At 39.2% G+C, this 18,249-nt stretch overlaps 1 protein-coding gene across 2 annotated transcripts; it reads left to right on the top strand.

Annotated features, from left to right (window-relative positions):
- The first annotated feature begins 3,334 nt into the window (after positions 1 to 3,334).
- On the top strand, positions 3,335 to 7,509 carry LOC106913901 (protein L-Myc-1b-like). Of its 2 annotated transcripts, none has more exons than XM_088002598.1 (3): positions 3,335 to 3,653; positions 4,190 to 4,704; positions 6,164 to 7,509. In XM_088002598.1, exons 2-3 carry the CDS (start codon positions 4,197 to 4,199, stop codon positions 6,718 to 6,720), a joined length of 1,065 nt encoding a protein of 354 aa, XP_087858724.1. In that variant the 5' UTR covers positions 3,335 to 3,653; positions 4,190 to 4,196; the 3' UTR covers positions 6,721 to 7,509. The 2 variants fall into 2 exon arrangements, with proteins under 2 accessions (XP_087858724.1, XP_014835824.1); XM_014980338.2 differs by having other exon boundaries at positions 3,336 to 3,653; positions 4,131 to 4,704.
- The last annotated feature ends 10,740 nt before the right edge of the window (positions 7,510 to 18,249 follow it).

Here is an 18,249-nt window from a genome sequence, read left to right as displayed (position 1 = left end):
TTGCTTAAGATGAAGACATTAAGATGTAACCAAACGTTTCAGGCCACGGGACAAGAAAACTGGTCAAACTGAAATTGAAAACAAAACATTTTGCTTGTCTGCTGCAGGACGCAGTTAGTCCTAACTGGCCACCCGTATTGTCAAAAAAGAAAAACGATATCGTGCATATTTGAATTTTCTTATTTTGTTATTGTCCATTCATTTATAATTTACAACCAAGTGTACACTGACAGTATAGGAGAGCTTGGATTTCTGCTGGAATTTGATTAAAAACAGGTGACAAGAGAAGAAAAAGCCCTCTGGCCAGAGGTCAGCTATGTCACCAGATGCATCTGTCTGGATGCTTGTTTTTGGGAGGGCAGTTTGTATCTGCAGTTAAATAAGGTGTAAAAACAAAACAGGAAAAGCTCGCTGAGCATATGACAATGACATGTTCCTCTGTAAACACCAAAAACTTATTTAAAGCAATTTTGGCTTGTAGCTTTAAAAAACAGCTAAGAGCTGTGTGCTAGACATTAAGACACTCAATGACGACAGATGCCCATCATGAATCAGTGCGCCTCGATGTTGAAGGTTTTGTTTTGGGTGTGTGCACAATTAATTAAGTCAAAAGAAACCCACGCTAAGGCAAAGGCAAAGTGGATCAATATATTAGCAGGAGGCAAAAAACACGGGGTGGTGGATGATCCTGACCTGCTGCTCTGCGATCACCGGACGTTGGTAAACTCTAACCTCCTGCTCGCTCGTCAGCACAGAGCGCTTAATTACACCAGACATTAAATGGACAAATCAGCTCCCTGTTTAATCACCGCTTGATTCAACACCATTAATCCAACGCTTCAGGTCACTGACGAGAGCATCTGTTTTTCAGGCGTGGTCCTCCTCTTTTATTTATGTATTTTTTTTTTACTTCTGCCCTGTAAAGAGAGATTTTAAGAGCAAATAAAGTTATGTTTGTTTTAGGACATGAACTTGTTTGCAGCTGTTGAAGCTTGCTCCTTAAAGAAGATTACTCTCTTTACAGGCACTTACTGAGGTCTTCAGCAGCCGAGTCCCGACACGGCCCTCATTGTGCTCCTTTGTGTCGAAATGCAAACCATTTAAGGTTGTGCACTCCACCCAACAATGTGAGAATGGCTTCACAGTTTGAAATATAAAGCATCTATTAGCGAGCCTAGATGTCTTCTTTCTATCTGGGTGTGAAACCAGTTTTAATTTGATTCAGGAGCACAATTTACAAACCGCATCTCCAAATTCACACGTTTTCACACCGATGTAGCTTCCATCAAAAAAAAAAAAAAAAAAGTGTTAGTTAGTTTAAAACTGGTCTGATCTGACTGACATTAATGAAAAGAAGCCCTTACGTAACCAAAGTTGCAGATTAATTCTTAATTCTGCTAATTTTAACGAGATTAGGAGAAAGTAGGTTAATCTTTCAAGTAATCTTTGGTGTCGAGGTCGACGCACGTCGCCTTTACGTCTGAGAATTGCAGTCAGAACAATGAAGACATCAAACTAGCCTGGATGTGACCCCTGACTTAAATGCTGACCTCAGTCATCTTGCATGTATTGTGATATGTTAGTAAGTAATCTTTAATTTCTGTGCTGTGTGGGTTTTTTGAGATAATTAGGGTGGGGTGGCATGTATCAAAATCTCACTCAAGTAGCCTTAGCTTTGGAGAGTCAAATATCTAGAGATGTAAAAAATAAAAAATAACTAGAAAAAGCATTTCTAGTGACATTTGTAACATTGATCTTAATTTTGGTTCAAACTATTTAAAAGTAATATAAGGTTTTCTGTAAACACATCAGAAAACATACAGGGATAAGTCTAATTGCCAAGCCTGGTAAAGTGGTAAAGTGACCTTTCTGTTTACATTTTCTGCCCACTGGTTGCTTTTCTTAGCTCTTATTTCCTTCCCCTGTTCAAAGACATGCAACACTGAGGTCAACCTGAACAGGATGTAACAAACTGCTAGCCCTAATGACTTCACTGACTGCAAAAGTTATCAAAATGTACAATGCAGATAAATAAAAAATAGTTACTTTGTGTAAAGCCAAGAGCTGTGAAGTTATATGTTTCAGTAATGTTTTTTTTTTCATTGTACAAAATTATGCTTAAATAACTATGTATCATTCCTGCTGATCTGAAGTCAGACTAGGGCGATACTAAGTAACTTTGGCCAAAAATAACCTGAAATCAGTTATCTATATTTATAAGAACAGTTGGTTTATCTTTTGTAAGATGTGGATGGAAGTTCAACAACAGAAAGAAACTAATAATACAAGACATGAGGTTTGGCCAACAGTGTGCACACAGGGTTTTTTTTTTTTTTTTTTTTTAAAAAGGGTGACATGAACCCCATGAACAACATACGAAGTAAGATGACAGTTTCCAAAGTTGGGGAATTTGGAGATCCTCCTGAAAAATCTAAATAAATAACAATGATATAAAAGTGAAAGAAGATTTGTGCAATAAATGTTGCAAATGGGTAAGACAAACAAAATGCCCACAACCTTGTCAGGTTGCAATAGCAGCTCCAGGAAACCTTGATGAAACACGGCAGGCCAAAAACCAGCGGAGAGCTGTGCCTGATCCACTGAAGCACTGACGCCAGCCACTGTTCACACCTTGTGAATTTCCCACAAACTCTGTAATGGGTTTAACGTGGAAATCCTCTCAATGATGCTATTGCATAAGGACACTTTTTCCCGCCACCTAATTTTCCAATCAAAAGCTTGGCAGCAGCACTCAGTGGAACCAGACTGTTTAGCCAAGACCTTTTGTGACTTATCCTCGCTGTAAAGGACTGTCTGGTAGACTACTGTCTTCCCTAAGCTCATATAAGCTATGACTCAACTTTTATGGATTAAAGTGTTTTTTTGTTTGTTTTTGTTGCTGCTAGTCTCGTGTAGCATTTGAATTATTTGATAAATTAAGTTGTAGGTTTTTACAACTGTAAGCCATAATTAAAAAGAAAAAAAATCCTGGATGTTATCAGACTGTGTGCAATGAATCTCTAATTTTTCAACTGAATTATTATTATTATTTTTTTAAATTACGTTTCTGAATCATATTCCACTTTACTGAACTGCAAACGTTAGGTCTATCATCTTTTTAGAAACACGCGTTTTTGCCACGAGAATAAATCTCCCTTACATTTAATTTACAATTGTACCCTGACATTGTCGTTATCATCCTTAATAGGAGTGAAACAGTTATAGTAAATCTGTTGTGGCCATGACTGGTGCTGCATACCGGGGCGGGGTTCTGCGCGCCTCCCCCACGTCTCTGATGCAAATAAAGGGGCTTTACCCGGATCTACCGCAGCAGACATTGCTGCGGCTGCGGCTCCTCCCTGCGCTTTTATCGCCATATAACAGGATATCTCACTGGCGCGAAAAACGCACAGTGGGGCTCTCTATTGTGAGGCGGGCGGGTCTTGCGTGTGTCGTCTGAGCCCCGGTGGTGTTTTCTCTGCTTTTTAATTTAAAGTCGTATTTCTTTAATTGCAAACTGAAACAGATTTCCAGACAGCGTCCTTTTTCGCCGCCGCTTTACAATCGATGGTGTCAGCTTCTTGTGACTTCATCCGCTGAAACAGGCGGATTTTAATGTGCTGAGTTGCGCTTTTGGAACCTGCAGAGATCCGGTGAGTACTTTTAATTCTTACACGTTGAGTTTCTGGTGAGGAAATGGAGCTCCTTTGATGTGTTTTAACCCGGTCTCTGCTCACTTTTTCCTTTTTTTTTTCCTCTAGTGCTTTAGTTCCGAACAAAGATCTAACTGCATTTCAGGAAATGCTTTACTTTGGCTTTGAGATTTCTCAACGCCATTCTTTATTCACCAAATTAACCGTGATTTGAATTTAAACATAAGATAACGTGAGATATAATACGTGTGTGTGTGTGTGTGTGTTATTATATGCAGTAAGCTTTTTCAATAAAAGCCTGTATCCATTACTGCAAAGAGCGTATCCGCAAGATGGGATTAATAATTAATGTGGTCCCATTTGTTGGAAGTCAGCTGTTCCAGGAATGATGTCCCATTAGATGGATATTTGATCAGTCGGACGGGAGAAACTTTTAGATGTAACGTGATTAATGATATCTTTCTCTGGCCTTCACAGGATCTCCCTCATTTCTGGGATTAACGTGGATTTGTTTTTTGTTTTTGTTTTTTTATCAGCCTAAACATGGAGTTTGATTGTTTCCAGTCTTATTTTTTCCACGATTTCGACACCGAGGAGGATTTTTATAAGTCCACTGCGCCCAGTGAGGATATCTGGAAAAAGTTCGAGCTGCTGCCCACCCCTCCCATGTCCCCCCACAGGACTCTGTGTGACGCTGCCCTGCACTTCTCTCCGGGGGACAAGTTAAACTGGCTGACCAAGGTGCTGGGGCCGGATGAGGTGTGTGAGGGCGCGTTCACGCCCGACCCCACGGAGCTTTTTGATAACCTCAGCGCGCACATCATTCAGGACTGCATGTGGAGTAGTTCCGAGAAAGTGTCGGCGGCTGCGGCGCAGACCCCGGCTCCCCAACAGATCTCAGTCCGGGCCACCAAGACGCAGTGCGCCTCATCGGGTGGTCTCATCTCCGCGGCTATAGACTGCGTGGACCCCGCCGCCGTTCTCACCTTCCCCGCCAGCAGCTGCAGGAAGCCGGCGTCGTCTGGCTCAGAGTCTCGCTCTGATTCCTCCGGTAAGGACGGCCCCACCCTGCCCTGCCTCTGGGCTATATTGTGCCCACCAACAATGGGTTATTTGGAAAAAGCAAGGCGGCACCGAGGCAAAGTGGTTGTACAGATCAACCTCAAATAAGACTTGTTTTCTTTTTTTTTACTCTCTCTTTCTCTTTCTTTGACAAAAAGCGCATTCTGCTTGCGCTGAACGGGTCATGCTTCCTTTTAAAAACCGCGCCCCTATCACTTTAAGGCAAACAGACCTCGGTTCTTTATCTATGGTTGCAGTTGGAGGGGCGGATTTACTCTGTCTTCATAATTTATTGCCATTGCGCACAGGGGCGTCTCCAGGAAGTTTTGTGAGGGATGACCAAATGGGGGCTACTAATGTCACTGGATGGCACACACTACAATCAAAAGCCAAGTTGTTTTGCTGCCATAAACCATGATAACAAAAGAAGAAGAAGAAGAAAACCCTAGATTCTACCTCCATAAATTTATAGTTTCGAGTAGTTTTTTTTAATCAAAATTGATGCTTGCATGTTTTTCCATCCATGTCAATCTTAGTTTATTATTTTAATTTTTTTTTTATCCAAAGTATTTAATCTTGATGTTAGAGTATGGGGCCAGAAAAGTATGATACCTTTTCAAAATAACAGTGTAAAAAATATATTATAAAAAAATCATAATACCCAGTGATTTCCCAGATTTGTATTAATTTTGTACCAATTATCCATTTTGTTTTAGAAATAACATTAGCAAGTACAACTAGATTAAACAAGGTACATTTGTTGCAACAGGAATAAATTTTTACTAAAGGGCATTCTGTGTTATTATCTGAAACTGCTACTTTCACTTAGCTTGGTTTTGATTCCCATTTAGCCTTCTGACTCAGGTCACATAAGTATGAACCCAGATCCACTCAAAAATAATCTCAAGCTCCTGCTGACGGACGCTATTTACTGGATTCATGCAGCCACATTTTCTTGCCTCAGCTCTAAATACGTCAGATGTATCAGTGAGTCGCTTCATTTTTGTTTTCTGGTGTAGCTCAGAAACTGCTGCATCACGAGCTATGAGCCTAGCATAGTTACTACAGAATCACTTTTGATTGGTTGAAGAAATACTTTTGAAATACTGCCAAGAAAGCAGTTGGGTCACAAATCTCTAGGAAAGCCTAACCACCCTCCCCACCACCCCATTTTGGTACCACCCCTGCACCTCCGCTTCCTGAACACCTTGCAGAGTGAAGTTAAACATTTACCAGCTTAATTAATGCCATCTACCTTTGAATCTCATTTAGATTATTGAATAGCCACTGATTGAAGCCTCGTTATTGCGAATGTTTCTTCCTTGTTGCTGTTTTAGTTACACTTTAATCCACTTTGTAGAAACCCGTTGTTTTAGGATGACTGTGCAATGCCCTCAGATAAACCTTCCCACTGGGAATTCATGAGTTATTTTCTTCTGCGATGACAGATGACGAGGAAGAAATCGATGTGGTCACCGTGGAGAGCAAGCAGAACCGCGTGCGGCTGCTGAGTGGAAGGAAACCGGTCACCATCAGGGTCCGTGCGGACCCCTGCCCCAAAAGCTTCCACGTGTCCATCCATCAGCAGCAGCACAACTACGCCGCCCGCTCGCCGGACAGCGACCCAGAAGAGGACGAGGAGGACGACGACGACTACGAAGAGGAGCCCCTGAGCAAGCGTGCCTGCACGACGTCCCACCAGCTGCCGCCCTCCCCCTCAGACACCCCGCTGAACTCGGACGCGGAGGACTCTGACCGCAGGCGAAACCACAACTTTCTGGAGCGGAAGAGGAGGAACGACCTCAGGTCCCGCTTCACCGCCCTGCGGGATCAGATCCCCAGCCTCGAGTCGGCCAAGGCCCCCAAGGTGGCTATCCTGACCCAGGCGACGGATTACCTGGAGGAGCTGCATCTCAGCGAGAGGCGGCACCTGCAGGAGAAGAAGCGCCTCCGATCCAGGCAGCAGCAGCTTCTCCGCAAATTATCTGAACTCAAACGCTCCTGAGACTTAATCACAACTGCCTCATTGACAGCAGATAACTTCTACCCTCACAAAAAAAAAATAATTACTTGTCACTTTCAAAGAAAGCTATTCTTTTATAAGCGCAACTTGCCTCATGTAAATAGCTGTGAAATACTTTCTGAATGAAATCATATGGCTGTGGGCTTCCTGTCAAATCCACTGCCACGCCCTGTGAACCTGCTGTGGGGAGGATCAGTTTGCTATGATGTGCTGTTTGTTGTTGTTTTTTTGTTTTTTTTGCACAGTTTTGAACAATGGGTCATAATTGTTTTGTTTTTTTTTATTATTGCTAATGCAAAGCTATTTCCAGGTATGCTGTGATAAGAAATATTTTATATTTTACAAACGTTTAAAGCAGTGAGGCAGTCAGGACGAGTAAATAAAAAGAAAATCGTGGATTTCATGTTTTCATTTCATCGTTGCACATTGAATATATGTGTGAATGCCTTTCTGTTTGCAAGCGTGAATGAATAATGACTTGATGTATAAATCCTTTTGTAAATAATAGCATATTTCTCCGGGTAAAGGAGACAAAGCCAGGGTTTGTCTTACAACTTTGCTCCTCTGTGCCACCAGACTTCTATTTTTTGTTAAGAAAGTAGGAAAATAATGATAAAAAAGGAAAAAAGTAGCACCGCTGTACTTTATATTCACACGTCACTTTGTGATTTCAATGCTTTTCTGATTGTTGTTGTTTGTTTTTTGTTTTTTTTAAAGCATGATAACCTCAAAGCATCATTAAATTTTTATACCATATTTGCATACAAACAATATTGTCTTATTGTTTTTGTTCCAAACAAGCAAATGCTATGATTTTATTTTGGCCTCACCATGTGATTAGGTTTGCACACATTTCAGCCATTACTAGTTCCCACAGAAACGGCACTCAGCCTGAGCTGGCGTCACTGAAAGCTTATTTCGAATATTTAATGCGTAAGTAGCGAATTACACTGATTTATCATCCTCCCCAAATAGCTTCCACCACACTCTCTACTTCATCTGAGGCAAAACAAATGTATTTGAATAGTGCCCTTTGTACACCAAGTAATTCAGAAAAAATATTTTTTAAAAACTGAAAATTCTTCCCATTATTTAAGACACAATAGCTTAAAATCCCACCCACTTTTCCATATGATCAACTATATGTTATCAACTATGTCAAACGGAGCAACAAGATGCTCTGATATTCAGACCAAATTACAAAGATGTACTGTGTCATTTAAAACTCTCACCAAAGGAGTCCCAGGGTTGTGCTTTGATCACAAACCTGTTGTTTCTTTTTTTAATTATTATTACCAGAAAAGAGTAAATCTTTGACTCATTGACTGTTACGGACTTTAATCATGTGGTAAACATAAAGTTGTGTATCATCAACAAATGAATGGTGACCGGTATTGTAAAGTTACATAATCTGGTTTAAGGAGGTTATAAACACACTAAATGAAAGTGGCCCAAGAATTAGACCCTGAGGAACTCCACATAATATGATATTTGCTCTCTTTTATATTTACTATAAAGGTAAAAAATATATATATAAATAAATAAAATCACAATTCCAGAACATCACCTGCGTTAAATACAGCCCCAAAATCCAAAAATGCCAACACAGACTTTTTTGATACAACCTTTTTTTTCTGTTTCTCTCTTTTTGAAGCATCATTATTATAATGTGTAGCTTTTAAAACTTTATGTCATGCTGTCCAAAATCAGTGTAAATAGCACTGATGCCAGTGTTTTTTTTTATTTATTTATTAATTTTTTTTAAACAATGGATCAATTTGTTGATGGACTGTCTTTTCCCATTCAGAAAACACATTATCATAATTACCCTAAGTATTTTGACGTGTGTCGCCAGCTGCTGCTCCTAAGGAGGTTGAGACTCTGCCCTTCAGATTTGCCCTTGAGGGGAGACCGCATTTGTGTGGCGGTGTTGTGGATCCTCCCCTCTGCAGTGGCTGCTGCATGCTGGCCACCTGATGTGCTCAGGAAGTAGGTCACACTCACATAAATACAATCAGTATCTTCGGAGGAATGCCCCTTGTGTGAAGTGCTACTTGAATCCGTTGCAGGGGAGGAACGCTTCAAATATCCACACCGACAAAACCGAGCACCAAAAAACACTTTTGGGCTTAAATTTGCTGCATGCTGTATCGTCAGCTATTTACTGATCATTAAAATGTAGTTCTGGACATCTACAGGCAGTCCTGCTTGTCACAGCAGCGAATGCAGATCCATACAAAAGTCTGTAACTACACCAGTGTGGTCTGATTTGGCTAAGGTTGTCTGAGACTGTTTCGCCACGCTAAGACAGGATATAGCTGACCCGTAAGCAGGTCATTTCCCAAACAGCCTCCAGATGCCTGGAAGGGAGTCAGTGTATCAGGGAGTGAGCATTCTTGCTATGTTGTGAATAGATGGGAAGACAGAACCGCTTCCTCCCTGCTGCTGTTAACTCACTGTGACCGTGACCCAGACGGTTGTAAACAGCACAAAAGCAGCTCCGTAGATTAATAAACCGGTGAAAAATTGAGCAAACACACAGAAAGCAAAATGAAAGTATTTAGAAAGCACACCGTGTATGTAAACACAAGATAACTAATTATCAGTAACCTTGTGCTGATAAAAATGTTAAACAGCCCGAAGTCCGATTCTGATAATATTTACAATGCTCTTGATTGCAATGATTACAGCAACACCAGATAAAATATTATAAATTATCTGTCGGTTGTGCTCTGAACTTGTTTTTTTTTTTTATTATTATTGTTTTTATTTCGCTCCTTCGTTGTTATCTGTTGCAGTCAATGGGAAGTTGGTGCCCCCACATTTTGAGCAGGTGTCCACTGTCAGCTGCTTACTTTGTTTGGGACCGCACTGGATTATATCCCATTCCAGTATCTCAGATATGTTCTGGATTTTAATTGGTTGGTGGGTGGCAGAAGGAGGTGTCAAGCTGGGTATTTTTCACACACGTCTCTATTTACCCAAACAAAAACAAAAACAAACAAACAAACTGTGAATTATCTGATTTTTGTTGCTGGTGTGCACACATTTTTCAACTCACTTTAAATTATCGGATAAACCAGTGAACACAAAAGGGGTCTTGTGTGGTATTGCATATAAATTTTAAATTCAATATCTTCTGTTAGCTACAACTCCAAACGTTAGTGGATTTCATTTGGATTGTATGGGAAACAAGTAAGAAATAGAAAGTAAATTTAGCATAGTTTTTATAATTTCTTTAAAAGTATATTGTGTTCAGCCCTCCTTATTCTGATACCCTGAAATAAAACACAAAGTGAGGTACTTCTGTTTGAAGATTTGTGGTTTTACCTTATCAGTAGGAACCAAATCTCACGTTTCCACTTGCATTTTCTCTATTAAACCTTCAGCAGAACATCATCTGTTGTTTTTTTTTTCAGGTTGCAGAGTTCAGCATAGCCTTAATTGAATTCCCATTACAGAGTGACTTCATGCGTTTGAGTTTCTGCTGGCTTCACAATGACTTCAGCAATGATGAGCCTCTGCAGGCCTGAATGAGTCATCTCTGATCTCCTGTCATTTCTTTAGTTAACTTGGAGCAGCCATGTGGTGCAGGTAGTCTAGCCTGACAGAGGAGGCCGACACACCCTGAACTCCAACCGTCTTGGGAATGGTTTGTTGTTTTACCCGTTTTGTGTTCACTTTCTCCTTTTGCAACTGTTCTGATGCACAAGATTTCATTCCCCCTGTTTAACTGGCATCTGAACCCAAGGGATTTTGTTGAAAGTAATAAAAGACACTAACAATATCATAAAATCAAGTTCGTAAGCCATTTTTTAGTGTTTCTCTATGGAAAGTCAAATAGAATATCAGATAAAACTAACCTGATGCGCAGCAGTTTTAGTAAGCACCCAGATCCTTCCTAAGATTGTCCTAAACTGCCACTATCGGGAAGTGAAAATGATGCTCAAATGTCAGGTTTTGAAGCAGATAGCAGCAAACCTGTCTAACACATTTCCTGTTGCGAAACAACCACAAAATTCATCCAAATCAAGAAATAATCTGGATGTCAATGCTGGTGACAAAAGTTTTCTACGGTCTCGTCAAGAGATGTGCTTTGCATGTGATGACCTTTTTTAACAAGCAATATGCAAAGTGCTTATTTCACAGTGAGGTGGACGTAGACGAAAATTAATAAAGGTCCGGAGCAAAAGATCACATCTTACTGCATGTGCTTTTTGTTTCTGGAGAAGTGAAAACGAAAAGGTTCCTTTTACGAGGTCCGTTACAAGGAAATGCTTGTGAAAAGGCTTCAGATCAGACGCAAAAATCGAGAAAGCATTTTACTATTCAAGTGGGGGTCTTAGCTCGTCCCATGTGTGCAAATGTTGACAAGAGAAACTCTTGAGTTCCTTTGTCATTGTGTCAAACAGACGTTCTTCTTAGAAAAAGAGGATGGAAGATGATCTCTTTATCCCATCGTTTTTGTGCAGCTTTGACGGTTAACTTGCCAGACCAGATTTTCTGGCCACTCTGAACTGCTGAAGTGAATGGGTGATTGCTTGTGTACATTTTCTCCTGTGCCCTCTCAGAGCACCCTTTCATATTAGGGTGCATACTTCTAGCTAAGAAGTCACCCTAATAGATCACATAGACGGTTGGGAAAAGCACAAACAAGGAGGAGAATGTAGAAAATTGATGATTTGGTAGAGTGGATAGTTCTCCAAGTTAATTCGTACAAATGTTCTAACATATTTTAGGTGATTGGCTTCTGCAATGTACTGAAGAAGCGAATCATGAAAGCATGCACGAACTAAGTAATGAGTACGTCTACTCTGCCTCTGCATTTTGGACCTAAGACCGTTTCAAACCTGTAAATCTGGCTGAAAAACCACAGAAACAGATGAGCACATCATGTTTCTGGCGTGCGTCCAAGACTGGGAAAATTACTCGTTGTTCTCGTCGATCTGGCATTGCTCACAGATAAACCGGTTACAAGATAAACGCAGTGAAAACCTGCAGTCTTTTCCTGTCGCCCGCTATGCAGAGCTTTTCACTGAGAAAATATGTGTATAAAAAAAAAGATTAAAAAAATAAATCAACAACATCGTGTCTTCATTCCTGAAACGTGTGAGATTGTCGTCAACTTTCGCAACTGTTAACATCCTCTTGCTGGTGCAGTGGAGATTCTCCTACCTCTGCAGTTTTGCTTTTTTTTTTTTTTTTTTTTTCGGAGGAATAAGGCAAACACATTGAGCAATATTTGTACCGTCTCTGAGTGGGTGTGTTCAGGTCTGTATGTTATGAGTGTAGTTATTGTGTGTGCTAAGACAGCAGAGCAAAGACGGAAACAGACCATAAACTCTCTGCACGGGTTTATGGGTTTAAGGCGCAGGTACAACTAGTTGCTTATCTCTGACCCACATGCTGACAGTAAACAGGGCGATGTGATAAAGATCAAGGAGAAAAAGGTGAAAGTTTAACCGACAAATGAGCTTTAAAAGGGAATGACTACTAGATTTACAGTTTATCACACAGAGATCTTATTTTTCTTTATAGCAGGGGCATATAAACTGTGGTTCTCAGGCTATTTGTGGCAGGCGGTTCATTCAGACGGATACTTTTATGTACGTTTAAGGAAGTGATTTACATTGAGGCCTTTCTAAGGTGGTGATGAAAAATTTAAATCTTTTAAAACAGAAAAATACTGGGTACCAAACAAAGTGTTGCTTTTACTTTAAATCCCCCACAAGGCACAACCACAAACATCCCGACATGGATGGCATTCATTCATAACATTTGACTAAATACAGGAATCACTTACAAAAAAAAAAAAAGTTTATAGATTAAATTTTGCAATAAAAATCTCTTATCCCACACAGATGATCAGGAATTTTCAAATTGTGATCATTTTTGTGACATTAAAGTGTAATGCTGAAAACGTGAGGTCTAAATGAATGTCAGGATAATGCAAGCTACGTTTTATATGAATTATTTCACTTTACAAATTTAAAACTTAAGATACACCGTAAAGTAATTACAGCAATTGCATAAATGTTAATATCAAATAACGATAATGAGAGTACAAACCAACCACAATTTTAAAATAATTATTTAATTGAAAAAAAAAAGTTAAATTGAATTTATTGTTTTTAAGGAAAAATCTTTCCCGCCTGTCCGTTTGTGAAAAAGATAATTTCACCCCTTGTCAAAGCATGAATTTACAGTGACTAACCACACTTTCTCTTTGATTTTACTCACCACACCCAACCCTGATTACTACCAGACATTTATAATTGAGAAATCACTTAAAAAGAAGCTGACTCCAGCAAACCACATTGAGGCCCATTATCCCCAAATAGGGCAGACACTGAGCAGCAGTGAACCTCCCCCAGGAACAGTCGTCTTAATAAAATCAGCACAAAAGTATCCAGAACGTTAAGGCCTTACGTGCGACAGTTAAGTTCAATGGTGATTCAACGATTACAAAGAGGCTGGGCAAAAATGGTCTTGAAGAGAGTTTCTGTGAAAAAACTACTTCTAAGCAAAAAGGAAAAGGAAGACGTCCTACGTTTACCCTCCAAATTTTTAATGATCCTCAAATCAAACATGGTGGTGGTAGAAGTGGGATGCTTTTGTTTGCCTGTGCTGCCTGGGGACTTGGATTAAAAGCCATTGTTGAAACACACCAGGAGGTCCTCCTCCTCTGAGGATCCCCAACACCCCCCAAAAATCAACCAGTTGCAGGTTTTATAGTGGGCTAATCAAAGTCTGGACCTATTGCAGCATATATTCAGCTGCAATACAGCCTGACTTGAGAAGATCTCAACTGGTTGACACAGTCTTCACTGTCATTGCATATGGCAGAAGAAAAGCAAAGTAGATGCAAATAGATTTTTGTCGCAATGTCACTTTAACCAGCAGAGGCTCAATATTTAAAAGGAGGCATGGCAACAAAAATAAGGTTGAGGTGAATTTATTTAAAATTTGCAGGTCATTATACAGTGACAGCAAAAATTGGCTTTTATGTTGTCAGCAGTTTTAAATCTCAAGGAAAATACCAAGAATCAATGATAATAATAAAACAAGAAATAAACATAATTTGTAAATCAATTAGACACAACATAATATTAATAATCTTATTCCATTAGTGATTAAATCATTTGTCTCAATCGCACAGAACAACAGGAGAAAACATTGGCAAATATCAGGGGCAGGCTGAACAAAGCAGGCTGCGTCGTTCACCTGTCATGGTTCCATCATATAACACCTGACTCTTTCCTTTTTAAAACGTTGTTTGGTGTAACTTATCAAGTTTCTTTAGGTCAAAGGGATCAGATCATACTGAAATTGAGTCATTGGAGCGGAGGTCCAAAGTCTTTAATGATTTTATCAAGCCAAGTATATGGCCATTTAATTTTTAACTCGAGTCCGACTTTAAAGTCATTTGAATTGACTCAACACAGCCACTTTGGTGTACCTGTTAACATGCTTCAGTATCCTCTGTGGATGAATTATCAATAATTCTGCCAAGCATAGTGGGGCAAATTTTGTGTAAAGGACTCATTGCCAGCTATTACAAACACTTGATAGCAGTAGTTAATGCCAAGAGTGATGCAACAACCCATTATGTTTGGAAAATTATTTTTCCACATTTTCCCAATTTTGGTTTTGACAAAGCTTTATACTTAAATGAAATTATTTGAGAACTTCACTTTGTGCTTACTCATGTTATGTTGGTCCCATAAATGTAAAATCAGAAGAACTCTGTGCAGTGCAAATGCTTTTACACTACACAGCAATTCAAAGGGGCTTCTCCATGTTGCAAATCAGTTTGTAGAGCTCTGAACACAGGAGAAGTGGACACAGTCATCCCTCTCTTACTCAATTCAGAACACACACACACACCCTTCCCCTTATTCTATTTTCAAGCAGCTGACCGTCAAGGAAGATGTGGAAAACACAAGCGGGAAAAGACACACAGATGGCCAGGAGTGTGCGCTCCACACATACCCACACCAGCACTTGTAACAAAACTTTCCCCGGCCCGGTCTCAGTTGTCAAATTCTGCTGCCTACTGACCCACATTCCTGCCCGCTTGTGTCACTGTAGCTCACAACCACTCAGATGCTGTTTTCCAGCAAAGCAGAAACCACATGTTGGCATGGAAACTCATCACATTTTTCTTCGTCTTACTTTAATCCGATTCCATGTCTTTCTCTTTAACCCGGCTTTTCCATGTTTGCCTCCCTCTCCTCAGGTACTTATCTCCACCATTTGGTGATCTAGGTCAGTGGTCTGTTTTGGGTTTCACTCCCCTTTCATTCTATATGCCCTCCCCTTGCTAAGGCCCAAGTTACATAACAGTGATGATTCAGACTCTGCATGTTCCTCTCGGATACATCTGGCCCCAGCTGATTACTCTCAAATCTGTGTTTTACTTTAAACCTTAAACAAACAAGTAAATGGATCCACTGTGAAGTCAAATAATCATGAGGGGCACGTGTAGTGTAATATGTCAAACCTTTTATGTTTTTCTGGAGGATTTTTAATTTCTTTAACCTTTTACAGCGTCTCTTGCTTGGAAGGTAAGGTTAGTAGTTTCAGAGTCAAACTCAAGAAGGTAATAATCTAATCTAAAGCTAATCCTAATCCTGTTAGTGCAAACGCTTGTGCCATCTGGGTCCAGACACACTCTAATTATAAAAAAAACCCTTCAAAAGTTCTTCAAGTCATTCCCCTCTGGAGCTCCCAGGGACTTATCTTCATATTCAACTTGAACAAAAAAAAAAAAGGCTTAGGGGTATTTTTTTAGGGATTGTGTGAATCTCCCATACTTTATTACTTTATCCCACATTTTATTTCATTAAGATTTTTTTTTTTTTTTTTTACAAATTTTACATGATAAACTAACTCAAAATAACAATAACTATATCACTTTGAGTTCAAACAACACAGAGGAAGACAAGTGACCCTCTGAAGGCTGCACTGAATCAGATTTTATCTGAGATAAATAAACTCTGATTCAGATAATAGAATTTCTAAAGTGTGTATGAAAAGAAATAAAACTAAATCCTATTAGAACGACACAGAAATATTGATGAATGTAACACTGGCAACCAAATATACTGAACACAAGATGGTTGATGGCTTTCGGAAACAAAAACTGTAAGAACAGAATTACTTTCTTTTGTTCTTGCAGCCATGGGAGTACACACGTGTTGTTTGTTCTTGCAGAGTATGTTTTAGCCCCTGCTCTTGATGGTGCATTAAATTTCTTAGAGCGCCAGAACTCAGCTATTCTGAAAACCACACTTCCGAGAGAGGAGATGGAGTCTTCACAAGGGACTAATCAACCAACCTGAAGCAGAATTAAGGAAACATGAGAGCTACACCCCGTCTTACAGCCCATCATACACACTTTCTTCAGTTGTCTGAGAGACCTCGTATCGTACTTCCCAAGCTGTCCAGAGTCTATCACTTTAGCCATTGCGACATCTCATCACTACGGCTGTTTTTACATTCAACCTGTTTTAGACATTTACTCATTCCGTTAAATAAAAGAGAAGTTTACTTTAAAATTTTAACAGTAGTGATTTACACTTTATTGTAGAATATTTTAAAGTTTCTGGAATCTTAAATTTACCAAAAACAGACAAATCCGTTGATTTGTCTCATATTTGGAATAAATTTTCTATATATTGGGAACTCTCGTATAAACAGGACAGTAACAAGTAAGGTCGTGAGTTCATTCATTGTAAAAAACAAAATAAAAATAAAAAAACACACACTAAGGGACTGAGTGTTTGCTATGATTAAATCTAACGTTGCCTGACGCCATTCAAATTGCTTAGCCTGCTCATGTAGATGAGAGGTCAAATTCAGATGTGTATGTTTTGGTTTGTCTCAACTTGTGTGTGAACTGCAAACACAGCAAAGTTTTCCATTGTAATGGGAAATAAAAACAACTTGTGGTCTGAATAATTTTGCGTACCCTTGTATGAACACCTAATGTGAGATTTAAAATAAAATAAACATGAAAATGTTATGTTAGGACAAGTGAGTAATCTGTTTTTATGGTGCTTTTGGCCCCCAGAGAGGCAGCAGTAACTTTAGTGATTCAGCCATGATGCTGGTTAATGGATACACTACAGGAAACACAGAGGATTGAATCCTAGCAACCCTTTCTTGCCTCCACTTTTCTTAATGTGAGCACTGACTGGAAGCAAAATTAGTAGCAGAAGGTGGAAAACCCTAAGATAAATGTTTGTTTCATTTTATGCTCCAAATTCTTTTTCTTTCCTGTCATCTACTCAATGTAGATAACTGAGGACTTGTGAGTTATGATTCAGTCACAGATTTTGCCTTGGTAGCCTATTTTGCTTAATCTCATGCTCTTTTTCTTTATGTAAATCATTTAAGCAAGTCTGGCGCTCTCAAAGACAGCCTTACAGTTTAACACCTTTCTATTCTATAAGCGGATGAAAATGCAGCAAACTGCAGACACAGTAAGGTTTTAACAGTTTGAATCGTGTCACCCTGTGCAAGAATATTGTGGAGCAGATCTGCATGTACAAAAATATATTCCACATGTGAATTCTAGCACGAAACTTGGCACCAAAAATAAATCTTGTAAAGTTGATACATACATTTTCGTTAATACAGATTGATTTTTATTTGCCTTTTATAACTTATTGTTATCTAATTCTTTCCAACTGAGAAGTACAGTTACTGAGCAAGTTCAAAACGCAGCTTTCAAAAATGTAACCTAGTGTCTTCCATCGACTAGGTTGCGTCATCAGTCCAGAGTGTTTTCTCAAAAGTCTTAGCAATCATCAATAAACTTTTTAACACATATGAAATATCATAGTAAAGCAAAATGTGAACCATTTCATAATATTAATTAGCCATTAAAAGACCTTTAAAGGTTATTTGCTGACTGATTGTCAACGTCTGTGACAACAGTGTTTGTCATCTCTTCTTACATTTCTTTAGATGGAGGCATGATGTAATGTTTTTGTTGACCTTTTCGAGTACTTCATTCAGTCATCCAGGTTTTACTTACCAGTAATTGATATGTTGACACTTTAGGTGTGACAGTAATCAGCCCTGGGTTAAATCTAATCCGTCCATGAATTGTGCTTGAGTCCTGACTTAAAAATGGTAATTATATTTTCAAGGGTTGGCAAATCTCATCTATTTTTTCCCTAATAGATGAATGGAGCATTTGAAACTTAAAAAAGTAAATAAAATTCTGAGGTTGTCTTTCTTTGTCGTAAAAATGTGTTTGATGATGTGAAACATTTAAGTGTGTGTTTTTGTACGTTTTGTACTTTTGGAAAAGATGCTAACCATATTTTACTTTGAATCCTTCACCGCTGGATCCTCATGTCTTTACCAGTCCTCTTTTTTTTTTTTTCCCCACACAGACGGTAACCACAGAGTTACACATCCCACCACATGGTCCTTCTCAGAAATCTTCAGTTTTACTTTCTGTCTCCGCAGTTTGTCTATTCTTGTGAAGAATATTCT

This window comes from Poecilia mexicana, unplaced genomic scaffold (genome assembly GCF_051168715.1).
Source record: "Poecilia mexicana isolate PSO_F unplaced genomic scaffold, ASM5116871v1 scaffold_22, whole genome shotgun sequence".
Taxonomy (NCBI): domain Eukaryota; kingdom Metazoa; phylum Chordata; class Actinopteri; order Cyprinodontiformes; family Poeciliidae; genus Poecilia; species Poecilia mexicana.
This window is presented reverse-complemented; position numbering and strand designations above follow the sequence as displayed.